The 23,522-nt window shown below is 36.7% G+C and overlaps 1 protein-coding gene across 1 annotated transcript in view; it reads right to left on the reverse strand.

Annotated features, from left to right (window-relative positions):
• Positions 1-1,949: 1,949 nt before the first annotated feature.
• Positions 1,950-23,522, reverse strand: part of LOC140525470 (ketosamine-3-kinase-like) — a 42,777-nt gene continuing 21,204 nt past the window's right edge. Inside the window, exons 5-6 of the mRNA XM_072640900.1 lie at positions 4,233-4,355; positions 1,950-3,680 (exon numbers count right to left, since the gene is read on the reverse strand). Of these exons, the coding sequence (XP_072497001.1) occupies positions 3,342-3,680; positions 4,233-4,355 (462 nt within the window). The 3' untranslated portion in view covers positions 1,950-3,341. The remainder of the gene's footprint in view (positions 3,681-4,232; positions 4,356-23,522) is intronic.

The following is a 23,522-nucleotide window of genomic DNA, read 5'->3' on the forward strand; positions in this document are numbered from 1 at the left end:
CCATTACATTCATATAACCACCTTTTGTTTATCTATTTCCCAAATGTAAACATTTACCTTTTACCCCCATTCTTTGATATCATAAAAGTTCTGCTACAAATATTTTTGTATGTAAAGGGCCTTTCTTTTTATCATTAACTTCCATAGCAACAGAATCTCTCACTCAAAAGATATGGACATGGGGCCAATAGGTGGTGCAGTGGATAGAGGACCTGAGTTCAAATCTGGCCTTAAACACTTGACACTTACAAACCGTGTGGCCCTGGGTAAGTCACCTGCAGGAAAAAAAAAGGAATGGACATAATAATCATTTTGTTTGCACAATTCCAAGTTGCTTTCCAGAATGGTTGCACTAATTCACAATTCCAACAATAGTGCTTTAATGAGTTTTGTGTTACTATAAACCCTCCTCCAATATTGTCTGTTCCCATATTTTTGGCATAGGATTTGCCAATTTGTGGAGTGAGAGGTGTATCGTAAGAGTTGCTTTAATTTCCATTTCTTTTATTATTAGTTATTTGACCCCTACTATTACATGGTTGCTAATAATTAGCATTACTCACATTATTTTACCACTTATCTATTGGGGAATGACTTCTGGTCATATATTTGTTAGTTGTCAATATAGCTGAGATATTAGATCTTTATCAGAAGGATTTGATACAAAAACTTTCCCCCAGTCAACTTCTTCTCTTATGGATGGATGAATTTTGTTCATGTGAAAGCTTTTCAGTTTCATGTACCCAAAATTTTATAATCACTTCTAGCCTTTGTTTGATTAAAAATGTACTTCCTACCCATAGTTGTCAAGGCCAGGTGACATGGTTAGTTTTAAATTTTAGGAATATAAATTTGGCAACTATGCAGAAAATGGATTGGAATATAGAGCAATTGGGAGAGGGAGATCACTTGGAAAGGTATTGCAGTACTGCTGAGGTTTAGGGGTACTGGGACCTTGAAATAGCAACACATGAGTCCTGCTCAAATGAATTCGACTCAAGCCTTCTTTCAGCCAAAGAAAAACAAAGTTTATTAAAGATCTGCCATATTGGGTAGACTCTTAAGGAATCTGAGCATTTGTAAAGCTTGTATTGGCAAGCAGAACAGAGTGAATCTAAGCACTTTCAAGGAAACAAGATAGATCTTATATACAGAAAAACTGTGGGAGGGATCTAGGGGTGGTCAAGTAGTCTGGGGTACCTGAAGGAGGGGTCCAGGGAGGATCTTGAGGAGGAGTCTAAGGAGGATCTTGTGGAGACTGGGGTGACTAGATGTCAGAAGCGAAGAAGCAAGAGAATGAGATTTTGATAGGATGGAGGGAAGTAGCTGGAGGCAATCTGAAGGTAACTGACAATGGAGAGCAAAGCCAGGTTAAGAGTAACAGAGATTTGGGCTTAGGGATGATGAAAAGCTTATGACCTCAGATGAATGCCAGATAAAGTGGGAAGATTTAAGGAGAATTCAAGGGGGTTCCCAGAGCCTGTACTGATTCAGTAGTAATGGCAAAATGGAATAAGGGCCTAAAATAAGGATGAAGTTGTGTGAATGGATGCAAGTGAGTGGATGTGGTCCCTTAATAATCCATTATGTATGTAATAATAAATTTACCTAAACTCTTCCCAAACCTGTTTTTAGCTTGTATCATTTGTACATTTCCTCAGAGTACATAGAACTTCCTTTATTCATTTGTAATCTTTTATATTTCTTATCTGTATTTCTCTTCCCTACTCTCATTTCTTACCTGTCTGCAGTACTTGGGGGCTTTTCTGACTAACTTTTAACTTTTTTTTCCCCTCCTTTTTACAAGAGATGGTTCATTTGGAAGACAGAAAGAGATATATCTGGAAATGAAAGTGATGTAAAAACAAAAGACGTAAATTAAAATTTTAGTAACAGAAAAGAATCAATTACAAATGACACTAACAAGAAAGCAACAAGGTCAAAATGGATCTTGTAAGAAACAATCTTTGTCTATTTTATTACCATACAGGAATGTTACAGCTGTTATTTAGCCAAATTATAAAACAAACCACAAAAGTAAATACGTTATCAGATATCACTCACTGAAACAGCTGAAAGTTCATTCCAATTATCATGGAAAAAGGGTAATAAAGCATCAACACAATTTCTTAATTTACCACATCAGAGAAATACTAAGTAAAGGAAGCAAGTTAAATTTGTTTCAAGACCCTAAGAACATAAGATAACTGATAAGGCTTAGGAAAACTCAAGGACAAGATGGAGTTAAATAAAAAAAGCAAATGAAGTACTTCACTTAGCCAGGACTATATTTAAGCATTTAAAAAGCTCATTTCAGGATACACAGCAAAGGAAGCAACAGAAAAAAAACAACAATACATATCTGGGTAATTTGGAAGTCCCCTTTGCATGGTAGAATCTAGACCCAAGTCAGCAATTCCATTATAACATTTCTGATCTGCAATTCTTAGGGCAAAAGAGTACCAATTAACACAGTCCTTCAAAAGTACTCTGAAATGACTTCAGATTTGTAAGTAGCTGAGAAACAGTTCCATCTCCCAAACTTTTATGCTCCTCAGTTCATGAACCTACATCTCTGCCATCAAAATGGAAACACTTGATTTCTAATATTTGAAAGACAGTTCTTGGATCAGTAAAGAGATTCTAGACCTTTCTAGGGGGAGAAAACAGAACACTTCTTAGAAAACACAAGAGGCTGCGACATCTCTTTTTATCAGATGCAGTAATCCTGAATGTTATGAAGCTTCTAATTAATGACCTTCCTTTCCAGATTTAGGCCATACCAATCAAAAAGCAGAACCGACTACTTCTTGTGTTCTGTTATAGGAAGACAGCTAGCCAATAAGAATTACAAAAGCTGAAAGGAATGTGTTTAAGTGATCAGGAAAGAAATAAGGGCATCTATTTATTATCAAACTTTTCTACACTTCAAATAAGCTTGATTACTGTCCTTTCCTGTTCTATCTTGGTAACATGATGGCTAATGCTGCCACCCATTACTTCACAGTTTCTTTATCCTTGTAGCATCTAGCAAAATATTCAACTCTAAAATAAATTTTTCTCTAAGCTGTGAGGTATTTTTCATGGCTTATAAATAAGCTACTGTATGTTTTTGTGGGTTCTGGATTATAAAGCTTAATACTGAGCTACTCTAATTACAGGAAAAAGTTAAAAACAAAAAACAAAACCCAATTCATTTGGGGATATGGTGGTATTCAAGGGAAAGAGAAACCCTAGATTTTAGATGTTAAGACTATAATGTTACATACCTCCTTAGGGAAATAATACTACGTTTGAATGACCAGAATGGGCTGAGGCCAGAACGCTAAAAGAAAGAGCATTCATTTTAAAAGGTTCCTCATTACATTCAGGGAAGAACCTCTATATCCTGATCCAAAATGATTCCAATGATTCAAGTAATGAAAGAGCTGATAGAGTTGAAGCCGTTTCTCAAACCCTGGAGCTTTGGGGATTTTGCTGTGGTAAGCTGAGTAAAAAGAGCTGCCAAAGCCCCCAAACATTCCAGCTATGGCAAGCTCAAACTCTGAGTGGCCATAAAAGGAGGCTGGATCAAAAATAATTGGCCCAGAAGCATCTTCTGCAACATTTCCACCCCAAAGATCTCCATGGAGTAAGGCAGGTACAATTTCCAGGCCTTGGAACATTCCAGGTATCTTCACCTGAAGAAAGAAAGGGGGAAAAAGATGTTGGTGATGGCCATCTTTCCAATTTCACCAATTAAAGTAATAACAGAATCTCAAAGTAGGAAGGAACCTTGGCCATCCAGTTCAATCTTTGTCTGAAGCATAAATTCTTTCTGTAATATCCCCAATAGGAGATCACTTAGCCTCTGAACATTTCCAGTGATGGGGAGCTCTGGGCAGCTCTCATTATAAAGAAGGTTTTCTTTATATTAAGCTGAAATTTTTGCAAAGGAGTTGCGGATTACAAATTGAATTTCTTCTAAAAAGCAATTCACAATATTCAAGCAAAATTATTATGCATTACGCAAATGATGGGGTGACATGAGACTCAGCTTGGGATTCTAGCAAAGAACTATCAGGAGAGATTTAACTAATCATTTACTCTGGAGAAACACAAAAGGCAGGTTTGATTTAACCCTTCCTCTGTGAAGGAGACAACTCAAAAGAGACCTTATCTCAACTCAGATACTGTCAGAGAATATGTTTGTCAAAAATGGCAGCACTTAAGAGTTTGTGCATAATTCTTACCTGCAGCTGAGACCAAAGTTGTCTTGCTTCTCTATCCCCAGACTCCTTCTCCACCAAGTCTATCTGAGGCTGAATTCGAGAGCCGGCATAGAATGTTACCCAGTCCTTCTGCCAATCATTCACCTATAAGAGTAAAATCAAGGAGGAGGAAAAAAAATATGAATGAGAATTACCTTTAATAGTGACTAGCAGAGACAAAATATAGAATATTAAATTAAGTTAAAAATTACTAAATATAATTAGGCATTACTGAAAAATGCAGTATATTTTATAGTCTACTATCTCTGGGGAGTTCCAGCTCTCTACAACAGATATCAGAGCCACAGTATATCACAGAAGGGAAACCCTCAGAGTTCATCAAGTCTAATCTGCTTATTTTTTAAAGATGAGAAACTAGGGGTCCAGTGAACCCAGGTCTTCCCAATACTACCAGTTGAGTGATCTTTCCTTTCTCTTACATTACATAGCATTTTCTCTCTCTCTTATGCTCTTATAATCTCAAATAGTCAGTGTACAGTATTGCATATTTGTATATTTATCATATTACTCTCCTAAACTGCATTCTCCCTGAGGGGAGTTTGTGATAAAGGAGAATAAAGCAGGGGTATAATCTCACATGTGCCTTGGATTTTGGAAAATCTGATTTCAAAGAGTTCACAGAAAGGTAGCATCTCATGGATATCAGGCCAAGAGGAACAGTAAATTCCCAAGAATGAAATTCTGAGGACACAAAGGGAAATAATTCCAGGAAGGAGAAAAGATGGGAATAGTCTAAAGAGAAAAATGTAGATAGAGATATAACATATATTAAAATACAACTTAGATATTAAAAGACAGGTACATAAACAGCAAAGAGAAGTCATAAGGGACTTACTAAAGTTGAACTGTTTACATTCCTACATGGAAAGACAATATTTGTAACTCTTGAAACTATTCAGTATCTGGGTACTGGGTGGGATTACACACACACACACATGCACACACACATGCACACACACACATAGAGACAGAGTGTACAGAGTGAATTGAAGAGGATGGGATCATATCTTAAAAAAATGGAATCAAGCAGTGAAAGAGAAATATATTGGGAGGAGAAAGGGAGAAATGGAATGGGGCAAATTATCTCTCATAAAAGAGGCAAGCAAAAGACTTATTAGTGGAGGGATAAACCGGGGAGGTGAGAGAAAAACATGAAGTTTACTCTCATCACATTCCACTAAAGGAAGGAATAAAATGCACACTCATTTGGGTATGAAAACCTATCTTACAATACAGGAAAGTGGGGGATAAGGGGATAAGCAGGGCGGGGGGGGATGATGGAAGGGAGGGCATGGAGAGGAGGGAGCAATTTGAGGTCGACACTCATGGGGAGGAACAGGATCAAAAGAGAGAATAGAAGTAATGGGGGACAGGATAGGATGGAGGGAAATAGAGTTAGTCTTATACAACACGACTATTATGGAAGTCATTTACAAAACTACACAGATTTGGCCTATATTGAATTGCTTGCCTTCCAAAGGGAAGGGATGGGGAGGGAGGGAGGAAGAGAAGTTGGAACTCAAAGTTTTAGGAACAACTGTCGAGTACTGTTCTTGCCACTAGGAAATAAGAAATACAGGTAAAGGGGTATAGAAAGTTATCTGGCCCTACAGGACAAAAGAGAAGATGGAGACAAGGGCAGAGAGGGATGATAGAGGAGAGGGCAGATTGGTGATAGGGGCAATTAGAATGCTCGGTGTTTTGGGGTGGGGGGAGGGGACAAAAGGGGAGAAAATTTGGAACCCAAAATTTTGTGAAAATGAATGTTAAAAGTTAAATAAATACATAAATAAATTTTAAAAAAAAAAGAAAAAAAAGAGGTACAAAAATAGCAAAAAACTAGAAAAGTAGATGCCCATCAATTTGGGAATGGCTAAACCCACTCCACTTTGTGGAGGTGAGAGGTTCACAGCATTGCCCAAGTTCCTGGATCGTTTCCAACGTACTGATAGGTTATGCTGATTGTTTCCCCTTCTATTTCTTTGTCTTAAAAAAAAATACTATTTGTTCTATGTTGGCTCTCGGGGGCAGGGGACATCTGGGGAAAACTATGATGATATAAAAAAAGACATCAATAAAAACTTTTTAAAAATATGAAAGGGTACAGAAAATAGGAGCAAGGACAAGTAACATGGTGAATATAGGAGTACATGGGTCTTAAAAAGCAGTGTCAAGTAGAAGTGCTAAAGTTAAGAATGCACATAGACTAGCAAGGGATTCTAAGGTTAATTTTTTAAAATTCATATTGAAGTAAAGAGGCGAATTAAAAGAGAGATAAGGCAACCACCTGAGGGTGAATGGAAGGATGACAGCAACAGAAAAAAGGCAGAGCCTCTCAGTCTCAACTTGCTTGTTTTCTCTACTAAGGGCAATGACTTTGTGCTGGAAATGACTGCATAAAAATAGCTAATATAGAGTTAATGCTCAAGGAAAATAAGGAGATAGTGATAAGGCACCTATTTGGTATTGATAAAGTCAAGTCACCAGATAAACTCTATTCTCAGTCAATGAAAGAATAGGCAGATATGATTGCTAAAGTCATTGCTGGTGATACATAAAAGATGCTGGAAACGAGGAGAGGAAGAACAGGACTGGAGGAGAAAAATGACAACTTTCCAAAAAAGGGAAGAAAAACAAGTGTAAAGACTAACGTAAATGTGCAAGTGATAGGTGGAAGGTAGGATGTTTATTAATTTAACAAATACATCATATTTTAAAATCTTAAGATTTTAATGTACTGCAAACTAAGGATTAGTCAGCACTGGGATTTAGCAGCTAAAAAAGCTAATGTGGTCATGGACTACTTTAAGAGTGGCACAGCTTGCAGGAAAAAGGAAGTAATAGTTCCTTTGTACTCTGCATTGGCTAAACCCTATCTGGAATACTATACTCAATTTTGGGAGACTTAGTGATAAAGGACATTAATAACCTGGAAAATATCCAGAGAAGGCGAAGGGTTCATTTCATATGAATATTGGTTAAAGGAACTAGAGACGTTTAGCCTAGAGCAGATGAAGCCCGATGACAACTGCTTTTAAGTATTTGAAATACTGCCTTGTGAAACAGGCATTGAATTTGTTCTGTTTGTCTCCAGTAGGAAGAATCAGAAGCAGTGGATAAAAATTGCAAAGAGGAAAATGTAGGCTTATTGGGGAAACTTCCTAATGATTCTAGCTATCCCAAAGTGCAACGAGCTGCCTTGGGATGTGATTTTACCCAAGCTGGAGATCTTCAGACAGAAGAGTATGTCATAGTGGGAATTCCTTTTGGGTATAAGTTGTTCTAGATAGTTGTCCCTTCCACCTCTAAAATTCTGTGGAATAGGAAGATCATGCAGAAATTATCTTTCTTCTTCCCCAAGTACCTAATACAGTAGTTTACATATAAAGGGCACTAAATAGTTATTGAATGAAATGATTTGCCTTTTTTGTGGCATCACCAGAAGTGGAAACTCCATCTCCAGACTCCCCATGGAAGCCAGACAGATAAGAGAAAACAGTAATACTCCTTCCTCTGGTTCTACCATCAATTGCTATTGCCACAGCTCAGTAGTTATTCACAAGGTTCTAGTTTTATAACTTCAGTATCCTCATGACTAAAACTTCCATATCATTACCAGAGCTCTGCAAGCATTTGGGTCACAGTTATTTCACTCTGACATCAGAATAAGCAGAAATAGTACATTCTTATTTTTGCTTATGTAAAATGCTGCTGGAGACAGTGCTAAATATTGTCATTTCGGTGAAAATGTGAATGCAACTGCCCACAATACAAGTGCCCAAACTTCCTGCTTCAAACGTAATGAAAAAGTCAAAGCAAAATTATTTTAAATGTTACCATTATAATCTTAATATATATTCTTCCCAACTCAGGGATACATAGGAGGCAGCTATGGCACAGAAGGACCATGGAGCAGGATGACTCTGAGCTTCAGAGAACCAGCGGGCAGATGCCCTTCCTCAAATTGTGCTGCTCTTACAAACATGATCTCCTAGGTAAGCCTGTACTCGAGAAGGGGAAACCTCTCATTTGTTTTCTTTTAGGTACCAGAGCCTTACAAGACCTTGAAAAGCAACTTATCTTCCCCTTTCCTGAGCACCCAAGCAACAGGATATTGGCAACTGGTCCAGTTTTACAAAGAGAATGGCTGAGAGGGAAACAGCAACCCACAGAAAAAAAAACTACCATAAAAAGCAGCTAAGCAGCTAGGTGGCACAAAGGATAAAAGCTAGGTCTGGATTTTAGAAGATTCATTTTCCTGAGTTCCATCTGGCCTCAGACACTTACTAGCTGTTTAAGTCTGGAGGAAAATAGTTTCCTCATCTGTAAAATGAGTGGGAAAAGGAAATGGCAAACCACTTCAGTACCTTTGCCAAAAAAACCCCAAATGGGGTCACAAAGAGTCGGACACAACTGAAAATGAAAGGTAAACAACACCTTAAAGAAAGGAGCTTACTTGGCATGGGGATGTGAAATGTAAAACAGTTGTGTCCCCAAAAGGAAAGCTTATATTATGTAAGACTCTCAAATGACTATAATCATCCTTTGATTATTATATAGTGTTCCCTTTCTGCATAGGATTAAGACTACCAGATAGATCAATTTTTAAAAAAAAGGAACTGGATTTGGGCACAGAAACCTAGGTTTTAATTCTCACTCTGCCACATAACATCTAAATGACCTTAGGCAAATCAACTAATAGCAATTTTTCTTGAGTATCAGTTTTTTATCTGTAAAGTTCAGACTAAATGATCTCTACGATCTCCTCCAATTCTGTGCTTTTTAAACTGCGGGTTATGATCTTATATGGGGTCAAGTAATTGAATGTGGGAGTCGCAAAAAAATTTGGCAAAATTAAAAAGTTTCTGAACGTGCAATGACAAAAATTTATTCAAAATCAAACACATAATTGTTCTAGGAAGCACTTGCCCATGTTGCATCGCACAACTTCACTGTAGCCTTGGTTCTGACCACATGGCATGTACACTTTGCACTGTGCATGCCATCACTCCACACAATACCAACGAACTGCTGGAAATACCTTGGCTCAGATTCAAGATTATTCTATGTTTTGAACTGTAATATTTTTACTGTACACACAAAATCGCTAAATGAATTTTGCTTTGGAATTAGGACAGAATTTACAACAATTTCTAAAATGGCCCTAAACACACTTTTGCCATTTTGTACTATGTATACAAAGCAGTGTTCTCAGCACGGACAATTATAAAAGTAAAACAGTGACTGACTCTGAAAAATGTTGAAGATGCTCTACATCCTGCAGCATCAAATATTCCACCAAGATTTAATTCTTTATGTAAAAATAAATATGTATATCCATCTCTTTAGAGTGCAAATTTGCTTTTGTCTTTAATAAATGGTAAGATTATATGTATACCAAAGAATTGTTTTAAAATGCTTAATTTGCATACCTGTTTTATATACATATAGACCTAGGGTTGAGTAAAAATTTCTTGAGTGAAAAAGTTTAAGAAAACCCTGCTCTAGTTCAAAAACCTATGGCACAATGACTGTGATATCTAAGGCTGCTTTCACCTCTAAGTTGTTCAAGTCTCAGATCTCTACCTGAAATTAGGGAAAATAAAATTTGTACTAATGTTGCAAGGATAATAGCTTCGTACACCTTAGAACACTACAAAAATGCCAGTTATTTTTATTCTTGATCTTCACAACTCTGAAAGCAGAGAGAATATATCACCACTATTTTAGGGATGACAAAACCTGAAGCTCTGAGAGTTCAAGTAATTCGCTCAATGTCATGCAGTCAGGAATGATATTGCTAAGATTAGAAACAATCTTTTGGTTCCTAATACAAATTATCTTTTAAAATATCAATAGCATTTGAAAATAGTTTTTGATGAAAACAATTTTTAAAAATACATTATTATCCTATATTACTGAATAATCGGCTTGTAATCTAGAAAAACAGATATGAAATGTTGAGAATAATATTTAATATAATTTCATCTAAATGATATCTAAAATAAGAATAAAACAGGCTCAGAGCGAGTGAAATGCAAGGGCTTCAGTGTACAAGTTTTAAGGCACAGATTTTAGCTTTCATTTAGGCTGAGGCTTTCCGATTTTGAAAAATTGCTATTAGTTGAGTTTGTTGACTACAGATCCTACACGCTTTTCACAAATCATTATATCTTACGGGACTCAGGCTGTTTTTCCCTATTTTCAAAGGGACCATTACTAAAACAATGGTTGCTATGGAAGTATTTTGTAATTTCAATATTAACCTTTATTTCTAGGACACTTTGGTTTTTGGCTAGGAAGTTCATCAAAGAAGTCTGGCAACTATGTTATCTGACAGCATACATCTTTAAATAAAATCACTCTATGTCTAAATCATGTGATATCCAGCCCTGTATTCTGTCTCTGACATGGAGGGACACATTTTTATAAGGATGCAATAGCCATGTCAACCTCACAGAATTAGGGAAATATGCCACATATCCCCTTCTTTTATTAAGAAGTCAAGTGTATCATACGTAAAATTTAAGTGTCTCAAATCCCTTCTTTAGCCTATACAAATGTATACTCCCTCACCGTATGTAATACCCTTCTTAAATGTTTACGTTTTACCTAGCATTATGTCTGTCTCTGTAATGTCATCTATTAGGTTTAAGCTTCTTCAGGGCAAAAGATATCTTCTTTATCTTTTAATTTCCCCCAGGACTTACTGAAGTGTATTGTACATACTTGGCACCTAGTTAATATTTAATAAATGAGTGAATATTAGAGAAACAAGTTCTAAATTTCCAGAACATATAATTTAATGTATATGAGTACTCCTTCTAGTAATGTAGATCCCAGTTTCTCTATTACTTAGTAGACAATCTTTGTGAACTGCTATGGCTAAAAAATGCTTACCACCTGGTGATCAATCTTCTGGTATTAAGTTATATCAGTAATTTTTAAAAACAATAGTATTTATCCTAAAACTTTAAGGGATGCCTCATTCTAAGATTTAGCGAATAAATTATCTCATCTTACATCCCTCTAATTTAACTGGACTGTACACTGCTTATTTTTCCTATGTCTGTTTTTTAAATGTGTTTCTTGTAAGCAACATATTGGAGTGGGTTATTTTCTTATTTAACAAGTTGCTATTACTGTTTTAATGGATTATTTAATTAGTTCACATTTAAAATTATGAAAGTTAGGTTTATATTTTCCTCTCTCTCTAACGTTGAGGGTTCCCCTCTGAGATATTAATTTTTCCCTCTTCTGCTGTAAACACAATATTATGTTCCTTCATTTACTTTACCTTTTCTTAAGATGTCCCTGTTCCCTCTGGCTCTCTCCCCTTCACCTCTGATGCCCTCTTTTCATTTGTTACTCTTTTCCCTTGAAGTTTTGTTTATTAGTTCCTTTTTCTCCTCCTGTTTTTATCTAGATACATAATCCCCCACCCCAACGCTGTCCTTTCTTCCTCCCAATCAAGCAGATTCCCCCTTCTTTTCTTCTCCAACTACTCCTGTTCATTAGATTTCATTTTTTATGTCCTTTTCCAAAAAGAATTTCTCTCATTCTCTTCATTATCTACTTCATCGTCTACTCTAGATCCTCATTCTGATTCATGACTCCTAATGATGATCTGGGTTTTTCTTTTCTCTGTCTCCTTATGCGATTAAAGCTTCCAAGGTATCCATTCTGGGCACTCCTCTCTAGGTGCTTTCTGCCACTTCCTTGTAGGACTTTCCCCATAGATTCCCCTTGTCCATTATGCCATTTCTGGAACAATTCCAATTCTTACAGGTGTCAGAGGACATTGCCAATGGTAGGGTTCCTCTCCCCTCATGTCCTTATTTATGCAGTCTATGTCTGAGCTATATCCTCCCCTGGTTACCTTTTTTTTCCCCACATTTTCCTCAAAATCTCCTTGTGCCCATGTTTTCCCACTGCCCCAAGTATAAGTTCTAACTTCCCTCTCCCACTGTAGAACAAGACTTTTCAAACACGAAATCACTGAAGTACATCCAGTTTAAGATCCCCATCTCTCTTCACCCATAGGTGCATTCAACAGCAGAACCCTCTCCCATTGCCAAAGGAAGGTATACTTTTCTCCCCATTTTCAATCCTTTCCCTCTCCTCCTCCCCATTCGCTACTCTTCTGAGACCACAGAAGTCACCTTCCCCTCACTGCTAATACTTTATCTGATCCCCAACACATCACAGACTCCTCTATCTTCCTGTTACCCCCTCTTTTCACGTACCCTCACAAAGAAAGCATTAATTCACCTATACGCGGTACCACCAAATTCTGTCCATAATACCCTCTACCCACCTCTTTACTTTTTCCAGATTTTTGCCTTTTATTCCTATCACTTCGTGTACATTTAGAAAAATTTTGTAGCAGCAGTGTGGCTGTTGTCACTCTTGTTACTACGGCTCTCCTTGCCTGCTCCATCTGTTTACTCCTGCATTTCTGTTGTTTGGGGTGTTCTGATTTTCTCCCAGAATGTTTCAAACTCTTCTTCATTATTGAACACTCATCTTTTTTCCTGTTTGGTTAAGCTCAGATCAGCATACTGCTGATAGCACTTGCTACTCATCAGAGGAGCATTCTATGCTGCATCCTGAGCTCCACTGCTCTTTGGAAGCATTCCACTATTCCATTCCCTATGGGTACAGAATTGCATTATTCAAATATCTTTTGCTTTGTATTTGAAGGTTTTCTCCTGACCACTGGCTGAACTTGTGGTTTCTGTTAAACTTAAGCACTATGTGACTTAGGATCTGCAGACTTGGGTTTCTTTTCCAGGGGTAATCTGTGAATTCTTTCAATTGGAATTTTATGTTCTATGATCAGAAATGCAGGGCAGTTCTCTTCTATTACTTCATTATCGTGTTGAGGTTCTTTGTCCTGTCATAGTCTTCTGGGAGACTTTCTCTATGTATCCTGCCTTAGGGATCAGTATATTTTTCTCGCACAGTGAATAAATTTTCTTTTAATGTTCTTGTTTTTTGCTTCTTTTCTTTTAGATTGTCCTTCACTTCTGTTTATTTGCTTTCCCAATCTATAATTTTTATTCTTCGTTGAGACTTGCCATGGAAGATTCCATTATTATTGCTATGTGCCTACACATAAGTTCTGCTCTCATAATTCTCATTTCTCTTTTTCAAACGACTCAGGAACATCATGTGTGGTTCCATGTTCTCAAATTCCACCAAATACTCTGTTTCATCAAAGTCATTTTCCTTTATTTTGCAGTATTTATTCTTAGATGCCTGAATGCATTTACTAAATCTGGAGGCTAACCTTCCTTCTGTTGCTACTGTTTTTTCAGTTGATATGTATCTGTTTATGCTCAGGATCTTTTGAGTTTTCTTCTTCCTGAAATTTTTGGTCCTTTTAGTCTTTTCTTTTCCCCCTGATTTTCCCTATTACTCAGTTTCTAATTTCCTCCCCTCTGACTGTGGTTTCCTTGGGGGATGGATTCAAAGCGCCTCATTCTCCTCCTGGTTCACCAGCATAGGTCTCTGCCCCAAATACCTTGGTTTGTCAGAACTGTCCCCAGTTAGATGCTGCAACCCAACCCACACATGGTAATCTGTCAGGTTGTTTTGTCCTGCTCCCTCTTAGATCTCAGGGCTGGCACTGGCAGTCTGGAGCTTTGGAGCACTGTTGCTCTAGGGCTCTGGCCTGGCTTTTGCTCCTCAGGGACTGTGACCATTTGGTTGTCTTTTATAGCAGGGCATATTTCCAAAGCCTGGAGCCAAGTTTTCTACACAAATAGAAAGAGTTAAGGGGAATTAGAGCATGGGAACGGGTTTTGTTGTAAGCCTATATTATGTCCTTGGGCCTGCTAGTGTTGTGGGCACCATAGGGAAGGGGTTCTAAGTGAGCTCAAGGTCAGTAAATATCAGTTCATGGGTTTATGATTTGCTTGGGTTTTTTTTTAACCTTCTTTTAGACTCTGGATGTCCTAAACCAGGGACGGGGAACTTGTGGCCTTGAGGCCTCATGTGGTTCTCTAGGTCCTCAAGTATAGCCCTTTGACAGCATCCGAACTTTACAGAACAAATCCCCTTAATAAAACGATTTGTTCCTACTAAAAACATTGGAGAACGTAGGAATAAAGGGAACTTTCCATAAAATAATAAGCAGTATCTATCTAAAACCTTCAGCAAGCATTATATGCAATGGGGATAAGCTAGATGCATTCCCAATAAGATCAGGGGTGAAACAAGGTTGTCCATTATCACCACTATTATTCAATATGGTACTAGAAATGTTAGCTGTAGCAATTAGACAAGATAAAGATATTCAAGGAATTAGAATAGCCAAAGAAGAAACTAAGTTATCACTCTTTGCAGATGATATGATGATTTACCTAGAGAATCCCAGAGATTCAAGTAAAAAATTACTTGAATTAATAAACAACTTTGGCAAAGTTGCAGGGTACAAAATAAACCCACACAAATCCTCTGCATTCCTATATATTAGCAACAAAGTTCAACAGCAAGAGATAGAAAGAGAAATCCCATTTAAAGTTAGGGTAGACAGTATAAAATACTTAGGAGTCTACCTGCCAAAACAAACCCAGGGACTATATGAACACAATTACAAGACACTTTTTGCACAAATAAAGTCAGATTTAAGTAAGTGGAAAAACATTAGTTGCTCATGGGTAGGCCGGGCTAATATAATAAAAATGACAATTCTACCCAAATTAATATACTTATTTAGTGCCATACCAATTAAACTATCAGACAATTACTTTCTAGAGCTGGATAAAATAATATCAAAATTCATTTGGAAAAACAAAAGGTCCAGAATATCAAAGGGACTAATGAAAAGAAATGCTTGGGAAGGTGGCCTAGCGCTACCAGACCTTAAACTGTACTATAAAGCAGCAATTATCAAAACCACTTGGTATTGGCTAAGAAACAGAGAGGTAGACAAGTGGAATAGACTTGGCACTCAAGATGCAGTAGGCAAGGAATATAGCAACCTTCTGTTTGATAAACCCAAGGACCCCAGCTTCTGGGATAAGAACTCATTGTTTGACAAAAATTGCTGGGAAAACTGGATAACAGTGTGGCGGAAATTAGGCATAGACCCATACCTGACACCGTACACAAGAATAAAGTCCAAATGGGTACATGATTTAGGTATAAAGATTGATACCATGAATAAACTGGAGAAGCAAGGAATAGTGTATTTATCAGATCTATGGAGAAGGGAAGAATTCTTTACTAAAGAAGAGATAGAATGCATTATGAAATGCAAAATGGATAACTTTGAGTACATTAAACTGAGAAGTTTTTGCACAACCAAACCCAATGCAACCAAAATCCGGAGGGATGTAGTAAATTGGGAAAAAATTTTTACAGCTAAGCTCGGGGATAAAGGCCTCATTTCTAGAATATATAGAGAACTGACCCAAATGTATAATCATACAAGTCATTCCCCAATTGATAAATGGTCAAAGGATATGAACAGGCAATTTTCAGAGGAAGAAATTAAAGCTATCTATAATCATATGAAAAAATGCTCTAAATCACTATTGGTTAGAGAGATGCAAATCAAAACAACTCTGAGGTACCACATCACACCTATAAGATTGGCAAACATGACAGAACAAGAAAATGATAAATGCTGGAGAGGATGTGGGAGAGTTGGAACACTAATTCATTGTTGGTGGAGCTGTGAGCGCATCCAACCATTCTGGAGAGCAATTTGGAACTATGCCCAAAGGGCTACAAAAATGTGCATACCCTTTGACCCAGCAATATCTCTACTAGGACTATATCCCCAAGAGATCATAAAAATGGGAAAGGGTCCCACATGTACAAAAATATTTATAGCAGCACTCTATGTAGTTGCCAAAAACTGGAAGTCAAGGGGATGTCTATCAATTGGGGAACGGCTGAATAAATTATGGTATATGAATGTAATGGAGTACTATTGTGCCATAAGAAATGATGAACAAGTAGACTTCAGAGAGGCCTGGAAGGACTTATATGACCTGATGCTGAGTGAAAGGAGCAGAACCAGGAGAACTTTATGCACAGCAACAACCACAGTGTGTGAGAGTTTTTTCTGGTAGACTTAGATTTTTGTAATAACACAAGAACTTCTGAAAAAAAAAAAAATCCCAATGGTGGACCTCAAGGCAAAAAGCCTTCCACACTCAGAGAGAGAAATATGGAAGTCACTCACATAATGTAGCAGATCATGTTTGTGTATGTGTATCTGTTTGTGTATCATGTTCTGATTTGTTATACGGATTCTTTCATTTATCTTAGTCTGACTACACAGCATGACGATAGTGAAAATATACTCAATAGGAAAGTTTATGTAGAATATATACAGAATTGTATGCAGTCGTGGGGAGGGAGGGAGGTAGTGGGGGGTGGGTGGGGAGGGATAAAATCGCAATTGTATGGCAGTGATTGTTAAACATTAAAAAAAATTAAAAAATTAATAAAAAAAAAAAATAAAACGATTTGTTCTATAAAACTTGGACTTGGTCAAAAAGCCATACCCAAGGACCTAGAAGGTCACATGTGGCCCTGTGGTCACACATTCCCCAGCCCTGTCCTAGATCACAGAAACAAAACTATTTATAGCAATAATTTTTATTGCTGGAAAAAACTGGAAATAAAGTGGAGAAGCTGCTTTATCTTTATCTTCAGCACAAAACTTGTTTTGGAGAGGTTTAAGAGGTCATGGATAAGAGAAAAGAACTCGTCCTTCATGTAACTCAGAAATTCCCTTCTACTTCTTTAATTACTTCTCCCTGCCACAAAGGAGATAAATATATAAAGCTATTTTATATCACATTTTAATAGCACTTTTTATGTTCGTCTGTAATCCAGTTGGAATCCACTGTAATATACAGTGTGATACTTCATAGCTATATAATCAAAAGGAAGTTCCTTAAACTTCTCTGTCAGGCAACTCTCTGCTAATTGGTCATCTTGAACCGGATAACCTATAGACACCTCAATTCTACACATACAAAACTGAACACACCATTTTTTCCTCAAAACCTTCCCCTTTGTCATGGGTGCCACCATTCTCCCAGTCCTACAGGATCATAACCTTGATGTCATTTTCAGCCCCTCACTCTCTCTTACCTTTCATATCCAATCTGATGTCAAGTTCTGTCAATTCTACAGCCCTAATCTCTCCCTAATATGGTTCCTTTTCCCCCCTAACACTGCTACCACTCTAATGCAGGCCCTCATCACCTCATACTTGGATTACTGAACAGACAGCTGATTGGTCTCCCTGCCACAAGTCTCTCCTGACTCCAATCTATCCATCCCTCAGTGTTCTTCCTAAGGCCTGAAGGTCTTCCCCCTAAGATTTCCTCCAATTTAGTGTGTGTGTGTGTGTGTGTGTGTGTGTGTGTGTGTGTGTGCATAAGTTCTCTCTTCCACATCATGACTTTCCCCATCATGCTTTCTATTGTAGGTTGGCATAAGAAATTAAATGAGAATTTTGAGGGAGTTTTGCAGAAGCTGCAGACAACACACAAAGACCAGCAATTGACACAGAAAAAGTTTAGAAACTCAGAAATGCATAAAGTACATGTATAGTATTATATAATATCAACATTTGACTTTTAATACCATAAATACTAACCATTTCTCTTTTAAAGTTAAAATAAATAAAAAGTTAAAGTTTGTGAAAAGAACGCAAAAGACAGCAGATGACACACAAAAGCTAGTATTTTTACTTAACATTGTCCTTGATACTAGTCTATGACCAAATACCTAACCCAAATTTTAGAATAAGGTACTGCAAACACCTCATAAAAGAAAAAGAAAAAATTCAGACTTCTTTGGCATGAACGGAGGGCCAAAATTTTTTTTGAGATTTTCCAGACCGCAGGGACACCCCTAATCCCCACGATGTAGAAGGGATAACTGTAGTTGTTTGCATACTGTGTCTCCCATCAGATTATGAGCTTCTTGAGGTCAGGGATGGCTTTTGCCTTTTTTTTGGTATCCCTAGCACATAGCACAATACCTGGCTCAAAGCAGGTATTTAATGCTTGTTAACTTGATATGCTGCTAAATTATAGATAGGTTGCAATCTTTGTTGGTAAAAGGAATTCTAAATCCCAAATCTAGCCAATTCTCAAATCACTAATGTACTAACAAAAAAATATAAAACAGTTACATTTTCCTATTATATTGCTTTTCCCAAGGATGTGTATATCAAACAGTAAATAGTTTCTCCGCATTTTTTTCTCATAGGTTTATGAAACATTAATATTTTGTATATATTTGATTCAATGTCTGGAATCTCTATTTTGTACTACTGATCTATTCCTCTTCCAATACCAGATAGTTTATATTCTTGCTCATTTGTATGTTTTGGTTGTTTTTTAAAAAATGTGTATTGGTCTTTTGTTGTTACATCACTTTATTTCCTAGCATATCTCTCCTCCTTCCTCATCCATTGAGCCATTCATTCTAACAATGGCTAAAAAGAAGTAGGGGGAAAAAGCCATTTGGAAAAACCAATGACACATCAACGAAGTTCAACAGTATATATGATGTACTGTATACACAGTACACAGTACCCTATCTACAAAAAGGGGAGGGAGGGGCATTTTCACTTCTTTTCTTTAGGGCCAAACAGGGACACGCCCATTTGGTTTTCTATATAATGCGCTAAAATTTGTTATCAATATTACAATAAATGAGGCAAGGTGACATCCTGAATAGATTCAGAAAAATCTATCTGGATTCTAGTCCTGCCTCTTATAGAAACTGGCTGTGTGAAGACAGAAAAAAATATCTCCTAATGCTCAAATGTACAAAAGTGCTATTTATTTATATGGAAATTAAGTAAATTATGTATAAATTAAATAAAATAAATTACCATTTACAGTAATCATTTTATTGCTTAAAAAACTGGAAATAAAGTGGGGAACAGCAGCATAAATTTTGATCTATGAATTAACAGAATATTACTGAGAAGTAAGATGGTCAATATGACGGATTCAGAGAAACCTGAGAAGACTCGAATGAACTGATATAGAGAGAAATGAACAGAACCAGAAGAATAATTTGCACAGTGATCACAATGATGCAAAAGAAAACAACTCTGAAAGACGTCAGAACTCTGATCTATGCAACTACCAACTTTAAAAGGTTGATAATAAAGCATGCCCTTGGCACAAACGAGGTAATGGACTAGAGACACAGAATAAGACATTTTCAGATATGGCTAATGTATAGACTCATTTGGCTTGTTTGCATATTTTGTACAATGGAGAGGGTGTATAATTTTGTACAATTTGGGAGAGGGTGATTATAATATAATAACACCTTTAAAAAAATACATAACACCTTTAAAAATAGACTAACCTAAATATCAAAAGAGATGCAAAAAAAGAAAAAGAAAAGAGCATCAATGAAACATTTTAAAATTTATGCAGAAGATAAAAAAAGCTCAGAAGGGAATGTAATTTGGTTACTAACAAGCAAGGCAATTTAAATAGGATAATTTGTTTTTAACTTATTAAACTGAACATATATTTTAAAAAGTGAACTGTAAGCATTGTTGCTTCACCAATTGATTCACAATTTTCTTTTATATACTGAAATATTTTTGTTTGTTGATTAAGTTCATAATTTAAAAAAGGAAAACAAAAGGCACTTAATTTCTCCAGATTTGCAGTGGAGAAAAATTCCAAAGCCAAGAGTTCCCCACACTAACAATAGTCACAGCCATAATTTCTTTCCCTGCACTGCCATTCTTCCCCTCTACCTAGTTCCCCTCTTCAAATAATATCATGTACATCTTTGAATATTCTAATTTTTAAATATATTAACTTCTTTCAGGAATATGGAATCATCCTCCAGTGACTCAGATCTTTCTTAATTTCCGTCATCACAACCATATAGTTGCTCTTAAAATGGTCATTTGTATGTGTACCTAAGCTAACTATCAAATATTTAAAAGTTCTTGTGGCAATGAATGCCATAAATGATGAAGGGAATAATAAATGTGGTTTCTCATTTTATGTTATTTTCTTGATCTTTATCACTGTTGCATGAGAATTAAAGTGATTTTTGTGGATTAATGTTGTATTCTGCAAACTTGTCAAATTTATTTGTAAGTCATAATGTTTAAGTTGAGATTTTCTGGGTTCATGACAATATATTCTGCAAATAATGCTTTGGCTCCCGACTTCTAATGCCAATCTCTAATTTTTCCCCCAGATTTATTGCAAATGACAATCTTTTGAAAAACACAGGTGAAGAAAGTAGGTAAACTGCATCTGATTTTACTGGTTATATTTCTAATTGTGGCTCCTCATGTGGGTAGATACTTTTTATTATGTTGAAAATGAAGCTATTCCTATTTTTATTTTTTAAAACCATGAATACTGGACTTTTCAAAAGCTTTTTATCTATGGAAATAACTGTAGTTCAGTATTTGAGATGGTAGAGAGAAATGTATCAAGAACTTACTAAGACCCTCCAAATTCAATCAACTTTTCTTTTGATGACTTCAAAGCACAAGTGAAAAATGGGCAGCATATCAAAAAAACTCTGGAAAATATGGCTTATGAATAAGAAAAGAGCACAATAGTTTATAATCTACACAGAAATATTACAACTACATAGCATTAATTTTTCTTCAAGGAATCTGAACAATCAACCAGCACTATTCATCAAAGCCTTCTTTATAAGTAAAGGCAAAGCTGGGGGCTTTCCTTTCCTGAAGTTTATTGAACCTGGAGGTAAGATTATACTAAATTCTGTGCCCTGAATTATGAGTCTAAATGGCTCAAACCTCCTCTTCTTCAGCAACAAAACAAAACCCATTATTCAGAGGATTCATGTGGCTTGCAGAGTCCTATAAGTTGATGGGACAGTTGTGAAAAAAAGATGGTATTATTTTGGGTGCCTCTACTTCACATATCCCAGTTTGCAAAAATTTAAGTGATGAACCCCACTCAGTAGAGTCAATTTTCAGTGCTACTGCGATTTATATTTATTGTCAAGTGTTAAATTTTTTTTTCTTCAAGCAGAGTTAGAAAGTGCTAGTCAAATACCAAGCATCACAAAAAATGAAATGGTATCTTAAAAGACAGGAGATAAATGATTACTAATTTGGCTGTCATTTCCAAATTAGCTGTCTAAATACTGTCACATGGCTGACTTGTTAGAGCAAAGAACAAACTGAATACCAAATTGGAAGAATAAAATGAGGAAATACAACATACTACTAAAACATCTGAAGCTAAAATAGAAAATGAATTTTAAAAGACACAGACACAGATTGTCACCATTTCATAAGGAAGCTTACTTAACTGTTATAAATCAACACTAGAACAAGGAAAGGAGAAGAGCAAAGAAATCACCTCATTCAGAAAGTATTTGATTCCTTGCCAGCTGCATAGAGATAGCAACCAAGGGTCATGCCAGTTTAAAACATAAACTCATTTGTAAAACCTTGCAAAGATGGATGGTGAAAGTATTATCCACAAAATAATGGAAAGCAATAGAGGTAAAAATATATTTACAAGAAAATTGGCAAGAAAGATGTTCAAATAATATCATGCCACGAAAATTTAAGGCTGAAACTATAAAGACAACAAACATGAAAACATCTATCAAGATAATTTCACACCATGTAGGGGCGGGGAGGGGGGGGGAAGCCAAGATGGCAGAGCAGAAGCAGAGACTTACTAGAGCTCTCCCCCCAACCCCAGCCAAATACTGTACAAAACGACTGTAAACAAATTCTGGAGCTGCAGAACTTATAGAATGACAGAGTGAAGCAAATCTCTTGCCCAAAACAGCCTAGAAGGTCAACAGGAAGCATTTATTGCACCCACTGGGAGTAGAGCTCAGTCTAGAATGGGCCATGCTGGCACAGATGGGACCTGAGCAGGCCTCACGGGAATTGAATCTCTGGCACCTGTGGTGGTTTCCAGACTTCATAACCCCAAAATGGCAAGGACAAATTGGAAGGAAAAAAACCTGTCAGACTTATGTGAAAGAGCAGAGTGGTCCAGCTGCAGGCCCAGGGCAGTGGAAGGGGTGAAGGAGCCTGTGACAGTCACAGCAGCACTAGGGACAATGGCAGCAACTGTTTCTGGAGCTCCAGGCCCACATATTTTAGGGGGATCAAGCAGCTGACAGTACACCTCCCCCACCCTCACTGAAAGCAGAGAAGTACCTTGACAAAAAGCCCCAAAGTCAAGTAAATGGCTGGGGAGATGAGCAAAAACCAGAAAAAGAATCAGACTATAGAATCTTACTTTGGTGACAAGGAAGACCAAAATATACACAGAGAAGAAGACAACAAAGTCAAAGTTCCTACATCCAAAGCCTCCAAGAAAAATATGAATTGGTCTCAGGCCATGGAAGAGCTCAAAAAGGATTTTGAAAATCAAGTAAGAGAAGCAGAACAAAAATTGGGAAGAGAAATGAGAATGATGCAAGAAAATCATGAAAAACGACTCAACTGCTTACTAAAGGGGACCCAAAAAATGCTGAAGAAAATAACACCTTTAAAAATAAACTAACCTAAATATCAAAAGAGATCCAAAAAGCCAATAAGGAGAAGAATTCCTTAAAAAGCAGAATTGGCCAGATAGAAAAGTAGGTCCAAAAGCTAACTGAAGAAAATAATTCCTTAAAGATGAGAATGCAGCAGATAGAAGCTAAGCTTTAAGAGACATCAAGAAATTATAAAACAAAACCAAAAGAATGAAAAAAAAACTGCAGACAATGTGAAATATCTCATTGGAAAAACAACTGACCTGAAAAACAGATCCAGGAGACACAATTTAAAATTACTAGACTACCTGAAAGCCATGATCATAAAAAGAGCCTAGACATCATCTTTCAAGATTATCAAGGAAAACTGTCCTGATATTCTAGAACCAGAGAGTAAAATAGAAATGGAAAGAATCTACCAATCACCTCCTGAAAGAGATCCCAAAAGGAAAACTTCCAGGAATATTGTAGCCAAATTCCAGAGCACCCAGGTCAAGGAGAAAATATTGCAAACATCCAGGAAGAAACAATTTGAGTATTATAGAAAAACAATCAGAATAACACAAGATCTAACAGCTTGTACATTAAAGGATCTCAGGGTTTGGAATATGATATTCCAGAGGTCAAAGGAGCTAGGATTAAAACCAAGAATCACCAGCAAAACTGAGTATAATACTTCAGGGGAAAAAATGGTCAATCAATGAAATAGAGGACTTTCAAGTATGCTTGATAGAA

The sequence above is a fragment of the Notamacropus eugenii genome, chromosome 2 (assembly GCF_028372415.1).
Source record: "Notamacropus eugenii isolate mMacEug1 chromosome 2, mMacEug1.pri_v2, whole genome shotgun sequence".
Classification (NCBI taxonomy): Eukaryota; Metazoa; Chordata; class Mammalia; order Diprotodontia; family Macropodidae; genus Notamacropus; species Notamacropus eugenii.